Here is a 17,206-nt window from a genome sequence, read left to right on the forward strand (position 1 = left end):
TGACCTAGTTTAGGCCCTACCCTACAAAATTCGGTTTACCTGATTTTTTTCGGTTAACCGACCGGTTTCGAACCAATTTAACCGTTAACCGAAAAAATTTAAAAAATTAACCGACTCCCGACCGAATTTTTTCGGTTAACCGACCGATTAACCGAACTCGGTCGGTTAACCGAAAAAAAATCGGGTTAACCGAATTATGCACAGCCCTACCAATAGCCGTTATCTCCGGCAAGTGTCATTCATATCAGTGTGAGACCCGGCACTTCACTATATAAACATAACGATTAGTGCAGATTTATTTGTGGTTCAGATAAGAAAGAAGATATGGCTGAGAGTAACGTGATGGTATTGGGCACCTGGGCAAGCCCATTCGTGCTGAGGGTGAAGATTGCTCTTCACCTCAAATCTGTCAACTACGAGAACCATGAGGAAAATTTGCCGGAATCCAAAAGCGACCTTCTTCTCAAATCTAACCCTGTTTATAAGAAAGTCCCAGTCCTCATCCATGGTCATAATCCCATCTGTGAGTCTCTAATCATCGTTGAGTACATCGACGAGGTTTGGACCACCTCTGCTTCTTCCATCCTCCCTTCTGATGCCTATGAACGCGCCCAGTCCCGATTTTGGGCGGCCTATGTCGAAGATAAGGTTCGTAATAAAAGACTGTTTTGATAACATTGCATTACATCCGTGATAAGTTTTGATAACATTGCATTACATCCGTGATAAACATGACGTTTCTTTATGTTTTTTTGCATGTGATGTAGTTTTCCACTGCCTTAAGAAGAGTGTTGTTTGGTGCTACGGAGGAAGATAAAAGGGCAGCAATGGCCGAAGTCTCAGAAGGGATGGCGCTGTTGGAGGAAGCCTTTGTGAAATTGAGCAAAGGGAAAGCTTTCTTTGGTGGGGAAAATATTGGGTTCGTGGACATAGTGTTCGGTAGCTTGTTGGCGTGGATTGAAGTGATCGAGAAATTGAGTGAGATGAAGCTGATTTCCGAAATCAAAACGCCCGGGTTGGTGCAGTGGGCGGATTGCTTCTCCGCCCATGAGGCGGTGAAGGATGTTTCACCCGACGTCGACAAGCTTGTGGAATTTGCGTTGAAGCTTGGGGCGAGGGTCTTGAAAGCTACGGCAGCCAGCAATTGAAATCAAAGTTTGGAGTATGTGTTACTTATCTTCTTTTGTCATTGAGTGGAACTTGGGTGAGAATTGTTATTATCATTTAGAAAATAAAATAATAATTATTTTTATAAAGAAAACAATTTTATGCTTCTAAGTCCTTTTATGAATAAAATGGTGAGTTTTTACAGATATATGTGTATGACATCATTACTTTTTTCATATTATTTGATAAAATTAATTTTCTTTTTTTTAATTTGTATTGATTATAAATCTCATTTTAAACTAAATTGTTATTAAAAACCCTTTTTTAGAGAGGAAAAAGGAAGAAGACGTAAAGTAGCTCTTCACCTGATAAAGGTGATATTCGTCGGAATTATGTGGTAGTGGGTTGACGGTGGTTTAGGTGGCTAGTGGCAGATTTGATGTTGGACCCTGCAATTTGCAAATGCTTTTGTGGTCTGTAATTTGCATTTTGGACAGTGTGAACTGCTTTTATTTTATAGAATACTGTTTCCTTTTCCTTTTCAAATATGGGATTTTTCTCTACATATAGAAAGGTGACACACGTGTGCATGTAAAAAAACCATAAATTTAGAATAAAATATGTTTAAAAATAACATATAATAAATAGTTATTAGAAATCTTATCACATGCGTATTTATATAGAACACATATATGTGTTTAAAAGCATTTACAATAAATAATGAAACGTATGATTTGAAACTAATTAGTCATAATAACCCATGAAATATGCAGGATATTAAAATAAAAAATTTAGATTAAATCATGAGTAAAACGACATTTAAACACAAATACATCGGATAAATAATACTAAATGCATACTAATTATTTATCATGGTTTTATCATTAATTATAAGTTAGAGTCAAGTTAACTTGTGACACCAACTCAATTAATAACATTATCAATATATAACACAAGTGGAGATAGCAAATTGTCCATATTTTAATAAATGTATTAAAAACATTAAAATAAAACTTTGGTTGAATGATATATTTAAAGTTTTATTGCTTTAATTGACGTGAGTTCAAATCTCATTGTATGTATATTTTTATTAGTTTTGTTAAAATGAAAAGACTAAAATACCATCAAAGAATATTTCCATACTTTCCTAACCAAGTAGATATCTGTGACACTAACTCAATAAAAAATATATTAATAGTATAGATATATTTGAAGAATAAAAAACTATAAAAATCAAATTATAGTAAAGAGACTAAATTCAAATTAACCATTTTATTTAGAAGAAAAAAAGAAAAGAAAAAAGAAACATTCAAACAAGCTAATTGAGTCTTAGCTCGATTGACAAAGACATTGTTGTTAATGTAAGAGGATGTGGGTTTGAGTGCGCTGAAATGTATTATCTTCTTATTTTTGGGTTGGGGAGGAGAGACTATAAATAGTTCTAAACATTATGTCAAAAAGAGCATATTTTCCAATAAGCATAAATTATTTTTGAGTTAACTATTTTTTATTAAATTATAGGTTTAAAATATAAATGTTACAATATACTCCTAGTTTTTTTTTTTATTCTTTGCATACATTGAAATTCAGGTCCTATACTTTTATTTTCTAGAATTTTGTCCATTTATATTTCAAATTTAAAAATTTAAGTCTAGTTGTTAATATCATTAAATTTTTTTTGTTAAATTTAGCTTGTTGATGTTCTTTGTTAAATTAAGATCCTGAATGATATCACAAGTGTCAACGGACACCAACTCAAGAGGAAAATTACGAAAATGTCTTTTCATAATTAAAATAAGTTTTATTCTTTGAATATGCTTATAATAGGATTTGAACACATGCAAATTGAATTAGTAAAACATTAATTTTACCACTTAACCAAATCATTATTTTAATTTTTTATACATTTTATTTTAATATGCACAAGTTATTATACTCATTTAGTATTTTAATATGATACATTTATGTTTTAAATTTTATTTTACTCACAATTTAATCTAAATTTTCTATTTTATTTCCATAGATATTTAATGTGTTATTATTATTTAGTTTCAATACATTTCATTATTTATTTTATGTTATTTTCAAAAATACCTCGTATTTAAAATACGTGATTTTTACATGCATACGCATATAATAGAATTTATTATTATTAATATTGCTGATTGAGTTAGTGCCACAAGTTAACTTAACGCCAACTCATGATTGATGATAGTACCATAATAAATAATTGTACTCATTTAATATACTTAATATGATGTATTTATGTGTTTAAACTTCATTTAAATCACAATTTAATATAATTTTTTTCATTTTATTACCATAGATATTTCATGTATTATTCTTAATTAGTTTCAAACAATACGTTTTTGTAACAACCCGATTTATGGGTCTAGTCGGAACAGTAGTTTCGGGACCACAAATCCGAAATCAAAAATTTTATTTTATTATTATTTTAATATCTACAGTATGATATTATGATTGTGTAAAAATTTCGTGAAGAAATTTTATCAATTGGGTGCTTAATTTGATAAAAAGGACTAAATCGCGTAAAGTGCAAAAGTTGTGTTCTATATGTTAAAGGTGTCTAATAGCTATAGAATTTTAAATTGAAGGTCCTTATGTGATAAATAACCCATTATTGAGATATTGGATGTTAGTGGAGTGGCATTTGGTGTAGTTATTAAGGTTATTAAAGGTTAAATAAGTAAAAAGGCATTATATGTTAAATTAAATAAAACAAATTGTGCCATCTTCTTCCACTATCCATCTTCACCGAAATGTCAACCTAAAATCAGCCATGGGAGAGCTTGTTATTGGGCCAAACTTTGAAGACAAACTGGTGAGTGATTTTTGCTCGGTTTTTAATAATTTCTACGTTTTTGAGATTGTTGCTTCGTAATCTAATTAACTCGTACCTCCGTTTCTAAAACTGTTAAAGATTTTGTGAATTTTCATTGTTGAATACTTGAGCTCTTTGATATTTTTTTGATGAAATATGAATATTTGATGTTAGATTTTTATCTTTTATAAAGTGATTTTTGATAAAAATGTCAATTAGGGATTAAATTGTGAAATGTGGAAATTTAGTTGTTAAAATGTAAAATAAATTGAAAATATGGGCTGCTAGTGATATATGGAAAATTTGGCTAGCTTGGATTTGTGTTTAATTTCATGAAATTGTTATTTTATGTGATAATGACTAAATTGTAAAAATGTGAAATTATGGGGCAAAAGTGCAAATATGCTTTAAGGTAAATTTTGGATTAAATTGAATAGAGAGATAATTAAATAAGCTAATTTTGATTATATTTAGATTGAGAAAAGCGAAATACGGATCTAGATTGGAGAAAAGATAAAGTATCGGACTAGTCGATCCATTCTGTCGTTTTAGCAATCGAGGTAAGTTCGTATAATCGAACTTCAGTGTATATTTATGTAATTGATGAATGATAGTATGAATGTATTCATATAATCGATTTAATTGTGGAGCTTAAATTAAATGTTCGAAATAAGTAAAAATGCAGGATCGAACACAATCGTTTCGTAACGAAAGACGAATTGGTGGAAAAAACTGTGGTTGGACCATGGCATTACATGATTTCGTATAAGACCATAGCTGGGCTATGGCATCGATATATGAGACTTTGTGTAAGACTATATATGGGATATGGCATCGATATATGTGATTACGTGTAAGACCATGTCTAGGACATTGGCATCTTTATGTGATTTCGTGTAAGACTATGTCTGGGACATTGGCATCGATATATGATTCGTGTAAGACCATAGCTGGGCTATTGGCATCGATATGTGATAACATGTAAGACCATATCTGGATATAGCATTGTATGTGATATACGAGACTTTCGAGTATCTTTAACAATTCTGAATGGTTCATCACGCAAAGTTAAGACAAGAATGAAAGTTCAATTGAATTAAGCAACACAGGTACGTTCAGAACCTATGTGAGAGTTAAATGAAGGTAATTTAATGAGAATTATTAGTGTATAATTATATTTATGCCAAAATGTGTTTATTTGGCTATAATGAGGTATGAATTGAATGATATGTGTGGTATGAACAATGATTGTATTAATGATATGAATATGGCACATTGAGTGAGAATTACAATTATTTAACGATAATTTACATGATTCTTTCGGCTATAGAAATGTGATGAATAATGGATCAAATAAAGCTATATATTGTTGTTTATGTATTTGTAAATGAGAATGAAGTGATAAGAAGTTTAAGAGGCATACGAGCTTTGAAATGAATAAACTCGTAGAAATCTTGTTTAATCATGTGCATGAATATGAGGTAGAATTGTGAAATCAAATGAGCTATATTATGACTTGATGCCATTGTTTGTAATGTGATTATTTAGTAATATGAGTTATTATATTACGAGCTTACTAAGCTTTATAGCTTACTTGGTGTTTTTTTTTATGTTTTACAGTGTTTGGGACATTCGCTCGGGTTGGAACTCGACGGAGATTGCATCACACTATCCAGCTAATAATTTCAGTATTTATATACTTTGTGACTTGGTTATATGGCATGTATTGTTGTAAGCTAAGTATATGAAAGTGACATATGATTGATACTTATTTAGGTATCTAAATGCCTTATTATATAGTCATAAGGTTCGGCTAATAGAATTATAATGTATATGTATTATGATATGATGTTTTATAATAGTAAAATATGTTTGGTTAGTTGGTTAAGTGGTACACATGTATGATTGTTATAAATTGATGACCATATGGGTTGAATTTGGTAATTATGGAACTAATTCAATTTGGTTTTTCGTAAGTTAACTTGATGAAACATTTGATTTGGTAATCGGATTGAAATTGGTTGAATTTTGAGATATGCTTTATTTGTGATACATGACTATTAAAGTATGATTGATTTGGATTGGCTTTATGATTCATATGTTCGAATTTAGTATAAATGATTTGTGGACATTCGAGTTTAGTAATGTTATAATTGTATTTTGATAATTCGGTACAAGAAAGTAAAATATGACTTTGATGTATGTTAGTTAATATTACTTATTGTATGTTTAGAAATGAATGACTGATTTGAGCTGTATTTTGGTCGGTAATGCCTCGTAACCCTAATCCGACGATGGATACGAGTTAGGGGTGTTACAGTTTCATTATTCATGGTATGTTATTTTCAAATACACATATGTATTTAAAATATGTGGTTTTCACATGCATACGTGTGTGATAAGGGCGAAACTAGAAAAATTTTATAGGGGGCCAAAATTAAATTTTAATTTTATGATAGCGAAATGTAATTTCACCGGTTTAATAACCTATATCTTTACAAATTTTAAAGGATTAAATCAAATTTTTATATTTTTAGGGTACCAAAATGTAATTTTACCTTTACCAATTTAAATTTTAAAAATTTTAAATGATCTAAATAGAAAAGTTTTCATTTTCCTCTAGTTTCGCCTCGGTGTGTGATAGAATTTCTAGTTAGAATAAAGTATTTAGGCTATCTAATGACATTATAAACAAGTAAAAATTAAAGCATAAAGATTAAATCTCAAATCTGAATGTAGTATAGGGATTGAAATTGAATTTTAGCTATTTTTATATAATTTACAAAAATAGAGGATCAGAATTACAAATTTATCATTTTGTTAATAATGTAGGGAAAAAGACAGGTATGGCCGCGAGTTAAAAGAACGAACGTCTCATTTATTCTTAATATTTTACCTAAAATATAGAATAAGCTTTGAATGCAATAAACTTTTTCCTTTGAAATTTAGGGAAATGTTGAAATGATTGACCATTAGATTTAATAATCTTATTATAAATTTTGATATATTTAAAGTTTTACTGAGAAGACTTAATATTACTCATAACTCCTTCTAACCCATAAATATCTAACCCATAAATAAATAAAAGGATAATATATTTTTAACTTATTCCAATCCACTCTCTCCTGCATTAGTAATAATTTTTTTATCAATCGAGTTAAAATTGATAGACGAAGAAATAAACAAATAATTCTTTTATAACGGATATACACAAAGTTTTTATGATTATTTTATTCTTTAAGAAGTCTCGCGTATATCGACGTTTGATAATACGTCAGTTTTTGAAAGTTAAAAACAAGAAAAAAGGGAATCTCTGGTTCACATCTTGCGTGAGCCCCAATTCTCACCAATAGCCGTCACCAATAGGGCAATATCTCCGACAAGTCTCATATATCAGTGTGAGACCCGGCACTTCACGATATAAACATAAAGATTAGTGCAGAGAAGAAAGAAGATATGGCTGAGAGTAACGTGATGGTATTGGGCACCTGGGCAAGCCCATTCGTGCTGAGGGTGAAGATTGCACTTCACCTAAAATCTGTCAACTACGAGAACCATGAGGAAAATTTGCCGGAATCCAAAAGCGACCTTCTTCTCAAATCTAACCCTGTTTATAAGAAAGTCCCAGTCCTCATCCATGGTCATAATCCCATCTGTGAGTCTCTAATCATCGTTGAGTACATCGACGAGGTTTGGACCACCTCTGCTTCTTCCATCCTCCCTTCTGATGCCTATGAACGCGCCCAGTCCCGATTTTGGGCGGCCTATGTCGAAGATAAGGTTCGTAATAAACGACTGTTTTGATAACCATTTCATTACATCCGTGATAAACATGACGTTTCTTTATGTTTTTTTGCATGTGATGTAGTTTTCCGCTGCCTTAAGAAGAGTGTTGTTTGGTGCAACGGAGGAAGATAAAAGGGCAGCAATGGCCGAAGTCTCAGAAGGGATGGTGCTGTTGGAGGAAGCCTTTGTGAAATTGAGCAAAGGGAAAGCTTTCTTTGGTGGGGAAAATATTGGGTTCGTGGACATAGTGTTCGGTAGCTTGTTGGCGTGGATTGAAGTGATCGAGAAATTGAGTGAGATGAAGCTGATTTCCGAAATCAAAACGCCCGGGTTGGTGCAGTGGGCGGATTGCTTCTCCGCCCATGAGGCGGTGAAGGATGTTTCACCCGACGTCGACAAGCTTGTGGAATATGCGTTGAAGATTGGGGCGAGGGTCTTGAAAGCTACGGCAGCCAGCAAATGAAATCAAAGTTTGGAGTATGTGTTACTTATCTTCTTTTGTCATTGAGTGAAACTTGGGTGAGAATTGTTATTGTCATTTAGAAAATAAAATAATAATTATTTAGTTTTTATTTTTATAAAGAAAACAATTTTATGCTTCTAAGTCCTTTTATGAATAAAATGGTGAGTTTTTACAAATATATGTGTATGACATCATTACTTTTTCATATTATTTGATAAAATTAATATCTTTTATTTTTTTAATTTAGTGGATGGTTGCTGGCTACTCACCTCTATTCATTCATGATTTTTGTTTTTTTTTTGGTCATATAATTTGTAGATAATCTCAATTCTTTTAAATTACTAATTTTTTACTTAAAAGTTGTAAGAATATCCTAACCTTAAAAAAAAAGTTGAAAATCACCTTCAATTAAACTCTAAGATCTTAAAAACACATCAATTATATCATTTGATTGTTAATGATCATTGAATCGATTTATCAATGTGATAATTCATATTAGAAAATAAAATAAAAATTATTAAAATTTAAATACATAATTGAAAGTGAGTTTGGATGGACGATTAGACAGTATAATTTATTAGAAAACAACATATATTTATTTAGTTTATTGGGAAACAACATATATTTGGAAATGTTTTTTAAGCAGCTTTGAAAAGGAAACTATTGGAAATGAAAAACTCAATAAATGGTTGCTTTATTTTTTTCTTTAGTATTTACTCATTTGTTTTATTTTGGGCTGAGTTAGTTTAATAATTTTTTAGGGGTTGGATTGGAATAGGACAAAATTATTAGTGGTGGATGGGGGTAATTTACCAATAAAAGTTCTTTTTTTTAAAATTTATCGAAATGGGCCAACTATTTAATTATTTACCGGAATTGTCCATTTTTCGCGAAACCGCATCCACGTCAGCGCGATGTCAGGGTATGTGCCAGGAAATCGCGTCCACGTCAGCGCGACTTGCTGACGTGGACGGAAATCGCGCCCTAGAGGACGCGATTTGCTGACGTGGCATGAACAGTTTATGTTTTTTAGCTTGAAAAACTTTGAAAGGCCATAACTTTTGGCTCTGTTGTCCGATTGAGACAATTTTTTTATTTTGAATAACTTTTCGAGATTTATGCGCTGACAAACTGCTTAGAGATGAATAGGGACTAATTTGTAAAGTATAATTTATTAGTTACGAGTATAGGGACTAAAGTGTAATTATTTCAAAATTAGCATGAAATTTTTCTATTTAAGAATATTTGAATGTTATGGAAGGATGAAATTGAAATTGAATTGAAAAACGAAGCTTAGATTTGAAAATATGACTATTTAGGTTTTAGGGACTAAATTGAATAAAACGGAAAATTTTAGGGAACTTCTCAAAAGTGGAATGAGCTGACTTATACCTATGTATAAGACAATTCTGTAAAAAAATATCCGGTGTTTACTTCAAATAAATAAGGAAAATAATGATTTGAATGTTTCAAAATTCAATTTTAAACTGAAAAAATCAAAATTTAGGGGCAAAAAGGATCTTTTTCGATGAAAATTGCGGCAAACCGCCTTCAGCTGTTTGCCGGCGCGTAGATCTCAAAAAGTTATTCAAAATAAAAAAAAATCGTCTCAATCGGACAACCGAGCGAAAAGTTATGGCCTTTCAAAGTTTTCTAAGCTTAAAAACATAAACTGTTCATCCACGTCAGCAAATCGCGTCCTCGTAGACGCGATTTGTGTCCACGTATGCAAATCGTGCTGACGTGGACGCGATGTCCTGACACGTACCCTGACATCGCGCTGACGTGGACGCGATTTCGCGAAAAATGGCCCATTCCGGTAAATAATAAAAAAAATCGGCCCATTTCGATAAATTTTGAAAAAAACGGCTTTTATTGGTAAATTACCCGGTGGATGGTTATTTGTGGGGTCTTTTATAAAAATAATACAAAAAAATAAAAATAATATTAAAATAATATAATTTTTTATTTACTAAAATAATATAAAAAAATAGTTAAAAAAACAAACCTGAAAGAAGAGCCTGCCACAGGCAGCACCTTTGGTGCCTGTGGCAGAAGCGGCACCAATTGTTCCTATTTTGATTTTTTGTTTGCATTTTTTTTTTAATTTTATTACTTTTAACAAATATATTATTTTTTAATTTTTTTAATTTATATTATTTTAGTACATTATGTTTGAAATGTATTAATTTAGTGTTTTTTAAATAAATTAAAACCCTTATTTCGACTTTTTATTCGTATTTTTTCAATTTTATTATTTTCAATAAAATATATTATTTTCATATTTTATTATTTTACATTATTTTAGTACATTATGTTTGAAATGTATTAATTTAATGTGTTTTTAAATAAATTTAAAAAATCCTTATTTCGCCTTTTGTTTGTATTTTTAAACACACTAAATTAATGCATTTCAAACATAATGTACTAAAATAATGTAAAATAAAAAATAGAAAATAATATATTTTTAAAAGTAATAATCGAGAAAAAATACGAACAATTAATGCCGCCTCGCCACAGGCACCAAAGGTGCCACTTTGTGGCGATCCCTTCTTCAGTTTGTTTTTTAACTGTTTTTTATTATTTTGATAAATAAAAATTTATATTATTTTGATATTTTTTATTTTTTGTATTACTTTTGTAAAAGACCCTTATTTGAGACTTTGATAGTTGTGTGTGAAGGGTTACTTATATTTGTGAGTAGGATGTTGGAAAAAAATCTGGTTTGAAAGTGATATTTTTGTACGGTAGAAAATTAAAATTTTAGAATTTGACCCAGTTTGTAATATTTATAACAATAAATCTTAACCGAATTCATATCTGTGTTTTTAGATTAGCAGATCCTTGACCTTTTTGCCTTTCAACCAAACGATCTTTTCTGTTATTCTTGTACTACGAACTGTTTTAAGTGTGGACTCGAACCAATTGAATTAAAACACAGAACTAGAAAAAGTTTTCCTTTTGAGGTGAAAACGAAAATTCTCTCTTCTTTAATATAAATTGATAAAATTGTTATTCTGAAAAATATATTTATAAGTTAAGAATAAATTCTCTCTATTTTGCAGTAGAATACCAATCTCTCAAAAGTTGTGTTAATAGCTCTACCGATATTACCTATTTATAGAAAGAGAAGGTAGAACATTTATAAAGTTGTAGATGTTTATTTTAAATAGAAAAATATTCTACTTAGAGTAGGAGGGAGGTGAACGACTTACCCTTATAGAGTTGTGATTAAGTGATCAAAATACAACTTCAATACTAAGCAAATATTCAATAGGTTAAAGTTATTTGAAAAAAATTCTTAGATTGTATTAATGAAGGTGTTAGGTAAATTGGATTACTATGTTTTAATAGTAACTGTATTAATTATGAATGGCGAGTATAGCACCCTACACTCGAAATCGAGTATGGAGAGTAGGGGTGAGTAAAACTCGACTCGATTCGAGAAAACTTCAAATAAAGTTAGGATGATAAAATGAGATTCGAAAACTCGATTAACTCAAAAAAATTTTATTCGATTCGATTCGATTCGATCGAATGCTCACCCCTAATGGAGAGACGTGGGGAACAAGCCTTGGGTCCTTTTTTTCTACAACTTTCCAATGAAAATATCCATCATCTTTATCTCTTTTTTTGCTATACTATTTACATTACCATCACATCACCATCTACTTCATGGTCAATTTAAACTCCAAGACCTTACTCTTTTCTCAACCATTTAATTTTATCATATCTTACTTTTAGATTTTATACTATAGCCCAATACTTCTCACACTATTATAGTTTAGTCCATTCCTTAATTTAATTTCTCTAAATTCAAAACTCTTTCTAATTTCCAATAATATCTAATTCTCCTCTCCACTAACATTAATATTTCTATTTCTTTCTTTTCTAAAAATTTCAAACACGTGTCAACTCGAATTGACATTGTTCACTTCTCGAAAAATATCAGGAATGTTACACCTAAGCCCATTTTAGGCCCGATCATATTATTTTTAAAATTTTTTCAAAACAATTATATTATCTTATTTTGATATTTAATATTTTTTATTTATTGAAATTTTTTACATAGTCTTCTTAACATTATTTTAATGTTTACATTAGAGTAGTATTATATATTTAGTATACGTTTATTTCTTTTAATGTATTCTAAATTACATAATATATAAAAGAACATAATATAAAGTATTATAAACTTAAAAACGGGTCGGGCTGGTCTCGGGCCCTGAATCTTCAAGCCTGAGCTCAGTCTATATTTTAAATGGGCTTAATTTTTTTTGCCCAACCCCATTTTTCGAGCCTACTTTTTTACCGAAACCCTTTCAAATTTCGAAAGGACATTCGGGCCAAAACGGGTAGCCCAACCCTTGAACAAATCTAGTTATATCTACTCATAATTTATACAAAATTATTGTTTTGACTCCAATTTCCTATTTCAATTAGACTAGCAAGGCTATTATAATTAAACCCAAATTTAATGAAAAATTTTAAATTTTAAATTTTGTATTCAATTGATTAAGGGTGGGTTTGGATGGGCGATTGGGTGCGGTGCGGTGCGTTTAGCCTCCTTTTTGTCTCACGCTACAATGTTGCTACAGTATCTAATCTCACCGCCACCGCTGTTTTTACACTAACCACGGGTAAACACACCGCCCATCCAAACTCACCCTAAATTTGTTGCTCTCAACAATCAATTTATTTCTCCAAGGTGATCCCCAAACCTACAACTTTATACCGCTTTAATCCACTAATTAGTAGAACCATCCACCATAACATGAACAATAAAGATTCAATTATTGCCCTACTTCCTCTTTCACCTTGCCTCTATCTATATGAATCTCACAAACCACTCTTTCATTTCACTTAAATTAATAATTTTATTTTCAACTTTACCCCTAAATTTCTTTCTTCTTTTCTATTTTCCATCCTACCAAACATAAGACTCTTTGGCCATGAACTTGACATGAAGAAAATGTTCATTAGACAATAGATATAAATTCCGTAATGTGATTCTTCCTCATTTAACTCACAATAACACTTTCTCTTGCTCAACAAAATCCTTATCCCACAAGCACGAATTCTTTTCTCAATCATTCTCTTCTTTAATCTTTAAATAGATGATAAAGTGCGTTTAAATTTATATTTTTTACATTAATAATAATGTCGATACCAACTAAATTAAAACTCAATTAATATATTTTTTCTGTTCTAATAAAAAGATATTTCTATCTTGACTATAAAAGCCTAATTTAATATTCTTATTTAATGTTCTTGCCCTACATTATTGACCAAGATATTGTTTCAATATCACTAAATAATCAGACAATAATGTAGTCAAATAAATCATTTAAAATGTAAAAATATATTTTCATAAAAATAAAATATAAACAATTTTTATTCAACTTTATTTTTAAATTTTATATAAAAATCTTATAATTATTAGTCATTTCTCACCTAAATTTAACTCAATCAAAGACTTAAACATAATTCTATTCACGTTGAGGAGGAAAAAACAAGTAACAGAAAAATCCTTTGACGCAAGCAGCCGTAAGCACTCAGGCAATCAGTGATGTCTTTATATTTATATCCGCCAGTGAGGCCGGCACTTCACCACACAACATATACATAAAAACAGCGCAGATTTCTGGTTGTGAGAGGAAAGGAGATATGGCTGAGAGTAACGTGAAGGTATTGGGTACATGGGCAAGCCCGTTCGTGATGAGGGTGAAAATTGCCCTTCACCTCAAATCTGTCCGCTACGAGGACGTGGAGGAAGATTTGTTGGCACCCAAAAGCGAGCTTCTTCTCAAATCTAACCCTGTTTACAAGAAAATCCCGGTCTTCTTCCATGCTCATAACCCTATCTGCGAGTCCCTAATCATCCTTCAGTACATCGATGAGGTTTGGACCACCTCTGCTTCTTCCATCCTCCCTTCCGATCCCTATGAACGTTCCCAATCCCGATTTTGGGCTGCCTATGTCGACGATAAGGTTCGTTATATAACGAAACTGTTTGATTAGTGATAATATCTCGTTATGTCCGCTAATTTATTTTTATTTTTTTGTTTGTTTGTTTTTACATGCGTAGTTTTTCCCTGCCTTAAGAAGACTGTTGATAGGTGCAACGGAGGAAGATAAAAAGGCAGCGTTGGCGGAAGTGGTGGAAGGGACGGTGGTGTTGGAGAGAGCGTTTGGAGAGTTGAGCAAAGGGAAAGCTTTCTTTGGTGGGGATAATATTGGGTTTGTAGACATAGCACTCGGTAGTTTGTTGGGGTGGATTGAAGTGATCGGGAAACAGTGTGAGAAGAAGCTGGTTTCGGAGGCCAAAACGCCTAGGTTGGTGCAGTGGGCGGATTGCTTCTCCGCCCATGAGGCGGTGAAGGATGTTTTACCCGATGTTGACAAACTGGCTGATTTTGGGTTGAAGCTTAGAGCTAAGATCTTGAAAGCTTTGGGTCGCACTAATTGAAATCGATGTTTGGACAGTGTTCTACTTTCTTTCTCCTTAATTTGTACTTTCGTCATTGAGAGACTCTTGTCTTGGGTCTTATGATCAATAATAATTTCCATAATTGCCTTCTTCCATGTTAACTTTTTTATGACAAATGTCATGTGCTTCAACTGAAAATTTATATTTTAAAGCTCAATTTTCGATTAATTATAAATTTAGAAATTATAAAATAATTAATAAAAAATTGAGCTCTAAAATATAAATATAATTTATAAAATTTATATTGATGGAATGCTAAAAATATTATTTGAAGATAATTTTAGTAAGTGTAAATTAGAAAAACAATCATCTAATTTTTATAAATGTATATTTTAGATATTTAAAATAAATTATTTATATTAGCAAAGAAATAATTGTTTTATGTATGTATTTCGATGTTGATAATATTTATTATTGACTATTAACTTTGTGTTTTAGGTGGTCGAAATTCCCAAAGTCATCGACATGAACAGATAGGCAGAGAAAGACAACACGTCCGACATCGAAAGTGAAAGCCACGCACATTAATTGAAAAGTTGAAGAGAAGAGCCATAAATCTCCGAAGTCGACCTTTGGAGCCACCAATTTATATATTTATGGCTCACGCTATGTGTTAGAATTATATACCAAAAGTTAAAATATTAAATCTAATCAATCCACATTAAAAGAATATTAAAACGTAAAATTCAAAAAATTAGTTAACAGAAAAATGGTAAAAGTAAAATATGAAATGAAATAAAAAATATTTAAACTTATTTTCTATTAAGTGATATGTAACTTCTTATCTATTTATCTAGATTTGTTCATGGATCGGTCACTGGGAGGGTTTGACCAAAAATATAGGCTCGTTTTTTGGGCCTCGAGTAATTTTTTTGGCCCAGGCCCAACCCGAATTTACAAAAAAAATAATTCTGCTATTTTTCTATTATTTTCCAACTACTTTGTTATCATTTCACTATTATGTTATTACTGTTTAAATATTGTATAACTCTAGTTTTATTGTTAATTTTGTTAGGGTAAACTACCAAAATAGTCACTTTTGTTTGGCTCATATTACGTTTTAGTCACTTATGTTATCACGTTGTAACATTTTAGTCACTGAGCCGTTAGTTTACATTAATGGTATATGATGGCTGATGTGTACGTTAAATCATCATTTCAAACAAAAATTCTAGGTTAATTTATACAATCGGTCCCCATATTTTTTCGTTTGGAGCAATTTAATTTTTTTTCTTTTATGTTTTTTAAACTTTCTTTCTTTTCCATTCTCTTATGCTTCTCCCTTTGTTTTCCTCCCTTCTCCATTTCTTTCAACTTAGTTTTTCTATGTTTTATTTTTTTGAACAATTTAATTTTTTTGAGTGAGGCGAGCTTGTGGACTAGTTAAAAATGGAAAGCATAGAAAAACTATGTTAAAAGAAATGAAGAATGGAGGAAAATAGAGGGAGAAGCATAAGAGAATGGAAAAAAAAGTTAGAAGATTTTTAAATCATTGAAAATGAAAAATATAGGGACCAATTGTAGAATTTAACCTAAAATTTTCGTTTGAAATGATGATTTAACATGCCACATCAACTTGCCGTTACACCATTGTCAACAATTAACGACTCAGTGACTAAAATGTTACAACACGATAACGTAAGTGACTAAAACGTAACATTTCAAACATAAGTGACTAAAATGTAACCTAAGACAAACAAAAGTGACTATTTTAGTAGTTTACCCAATTTTGTTACTATTTTAGAGACATTAGTTTGTTAAGTTGCACCTATCTTAGTGCTATTTAAGTAAAAGACTTTTTTAATTTATTTTCAATTTGTTGGGAAACATTTATTTTATTGTTTTTAGTGTTTTTGATGTGTTATATTTTTTAATTTTTTATATAAAAATAAAATGAAAAATTAATATAGGTCGGGCTCGAGTTTAGCATCTATAATCCGAACTAAGCTTGTACAAAGATTTAAGCTTACTTTTCGCGTCAACCGGGCCCGAACCTATCAAACAGACCTAAAATTTTGTTAGGGTCCGATCCAACCCATAGATAAGTCTATACTTATCATTTTCTACATTTCTTTTTGTAGAAAAAAAAATTATCTATTAGATTTCATTATGGGCTATCAAACCTGTCGAAACCGTTTTTTTGAAAACAAAAATTTAGTTGTCGACTTTTAAATTAAAAACTGGAGTCGCCACCGATCCTTTATTAAGGTGTGATCGGCCCACCTTAAAAAAAATTATTTTGGCCTACGAATTTTGAGACAACGAGTCCGGGAGTCAGTTACGTACGAGGAAGGGTTAGCACCCTCGTAACGCCCAAAATCGGTACCAAATTGATTATTTGATGTCTTAGTGTCGAAGGTTTAAAAAAAGATTTAAAATCAATTCAAACGATGGAATTTGAAAATGGATAATCAATTGCTCAAGTCATGTAAAAAAATCGAGTCCCAATACGTTAGGGTACAATTCTTCATAATCCCCGAACTTTGAATATCACTTTATTTTATGTGAAAATCTTCAT

General features: G+C 30.9%; 3 protein-coding genes and 1 long non-coding RNA gene across 6 annotated transcripts; all 4 read left to right on the forward strand.

Annotated features, from left to right (window-relative positions):
• The first annotated feature begins 289 nt into the window (after window positions 1-289).
• On the forward strand, window positions 290-1,653 carry LOC105780232 (glutathione S-transferase U16). 3 transcript variants are annotated; one of them, XR_008195072.1, is made up of 3 exons: window positions 290-648; window positions 768-1,204; window positions 1,436-1,653. XR_008195072.1 is itself a non-coding variant. In XM_052629324.1 (3 exons), the coding sequence occupies exons 1-2, from the start codon at window positions 325-327 to the stop codon at window positions 1,146-1,148; spliced, it is 705 nt and encodes a 234-aa protein (XP_052485284.1). In that variant the 5' UTR covers window positions 290-324; the 3' UTR covers window positions 1,149-1,162; window positions 1,436-1,653. The 3 variants fall into 3 exon arrangements, 2 of the variants coding, with proteins under 2 accessions (XP_052485284.1, XP_012459890.1); XM_052629324.1 differs by having other exon boundaries at window positions 768-1,162; XM_012604436.2 differs by lacking the exon at window positions 1,436-1,653 and having other exon boundaries at window positions 768-1,311.
• Window positions 1,654-3,874: 2,221 nt separating this feature from the next.
• Window positions 3,875-5,837, forward strand: LOC128040524 (uncharacterized). The gene is made up of 2 exons (XR_008195073.1): window positions 3,875-3,949; window positions 4,424-5,837. It is a non-coding gene; the product is annotated as an uncharacterized LOC128040524 (long non-coding RNA).
• A 1,374-nt stretch (window positions 5,838-7,211) lies between these two features.
• Window positions 7,212-8,374, forward strand: LOC105780233 (glutathione S-transferase U16). The gene is made up of 2 exons (XM_012604437.2): window positions 7,212-7,729; window positions 7,818-8,374. The coding sequence occupies exons 1-2, from the start codon at window positions 7,406-7,408 to the stop codon at window positions 8,196-8,198; spliced, it is 705 nt and encodes a 234-aa protein (XP_012459891.1). The 5' UTR covers window positions 7,212-7,405; the 3' UTR covers window positions 8,199-8,374.
• Window positions 8,375-13,718: 5,344 nt separating this feature from the next.
• On the forward strand, window positions 13,719-14,783 carry LOC105780694 (glutathione S-transferase U17). Its single transcript, XM_012605173.2, has 2 exons — window positions 13,719-14,189; window positions 14,287-14,783. The coding sequence occupies exons 1-2, from the start codon at window positions 13,866-13,868 to the stop codon at window positions 14,665-14,667; spliced, it is 705 nt and encodes a 234-aa protein (XP_012460627.1). The 5' UTR covers window positions 13,719-13,865; the 3' UTR covers window positions 14,668-14,783.
• Window positions 14,784-17,206: the final 2,423 nt, after the last annotated feature.

This window comes from Gossypium raimondii, chromosome 4 (assembly GCF_025698545.1).
Source record: "Gossypium raimondii isolate GPD5lz chromosome 4, ASM2569854v1, whole genome shotgun sequence".
NCBI lineage: Eukaryota > Viridiplantae > Streptophyta > Magnoliopsida > Malvales > Malvaceae > Gossypium > Gossypium raimondii.

Bases quoted from the DNA above. Each gene is read 5' to 3' on its own strand.
- LOC105780232 (XM_052629324.1), top strand. From the start codon at position 325: ATGGCTGAGAGTAACGTGATGGTATTGGGCACCTGGGCAAGCCCATTC. The intron at 649-767 runs GTTCGTAATAAA...CATGTGATGTAG, and splicing joins CGGCCTATGTCGAAGATAAG to TTTTCCACTGCCTTAAGAAG.
- LOC105780233 (XM_012604437.2), top strand. From the start codon at position 7,406: ATGGCTGAGAGTAACGTGATGGTATTGGGCACCTGGGCAAGCCCATTC. The intron at 7,730-7,817 runs GTTCGTAATAAA...CATGTGATGTAG, and splicing joins CGGCCTATGTCGAAGATAAG to TTTTCCGCTGCCTTAAGAAG.
- LOC105780694 (XM_012605173.2), top strand. From the start codon at position 13,866: ATGGCTGAGAGTAACGTGAAGGTATTGGGTACATGGGCAAGCCCGTTC. The intron at 14,190-14,286 runs GTTCGTTATATA...TTACATGCGTAG, and splicing joins CTGCCTATGTCGACGATAAG to TTTTTCCCTGCCTTAAGAAG.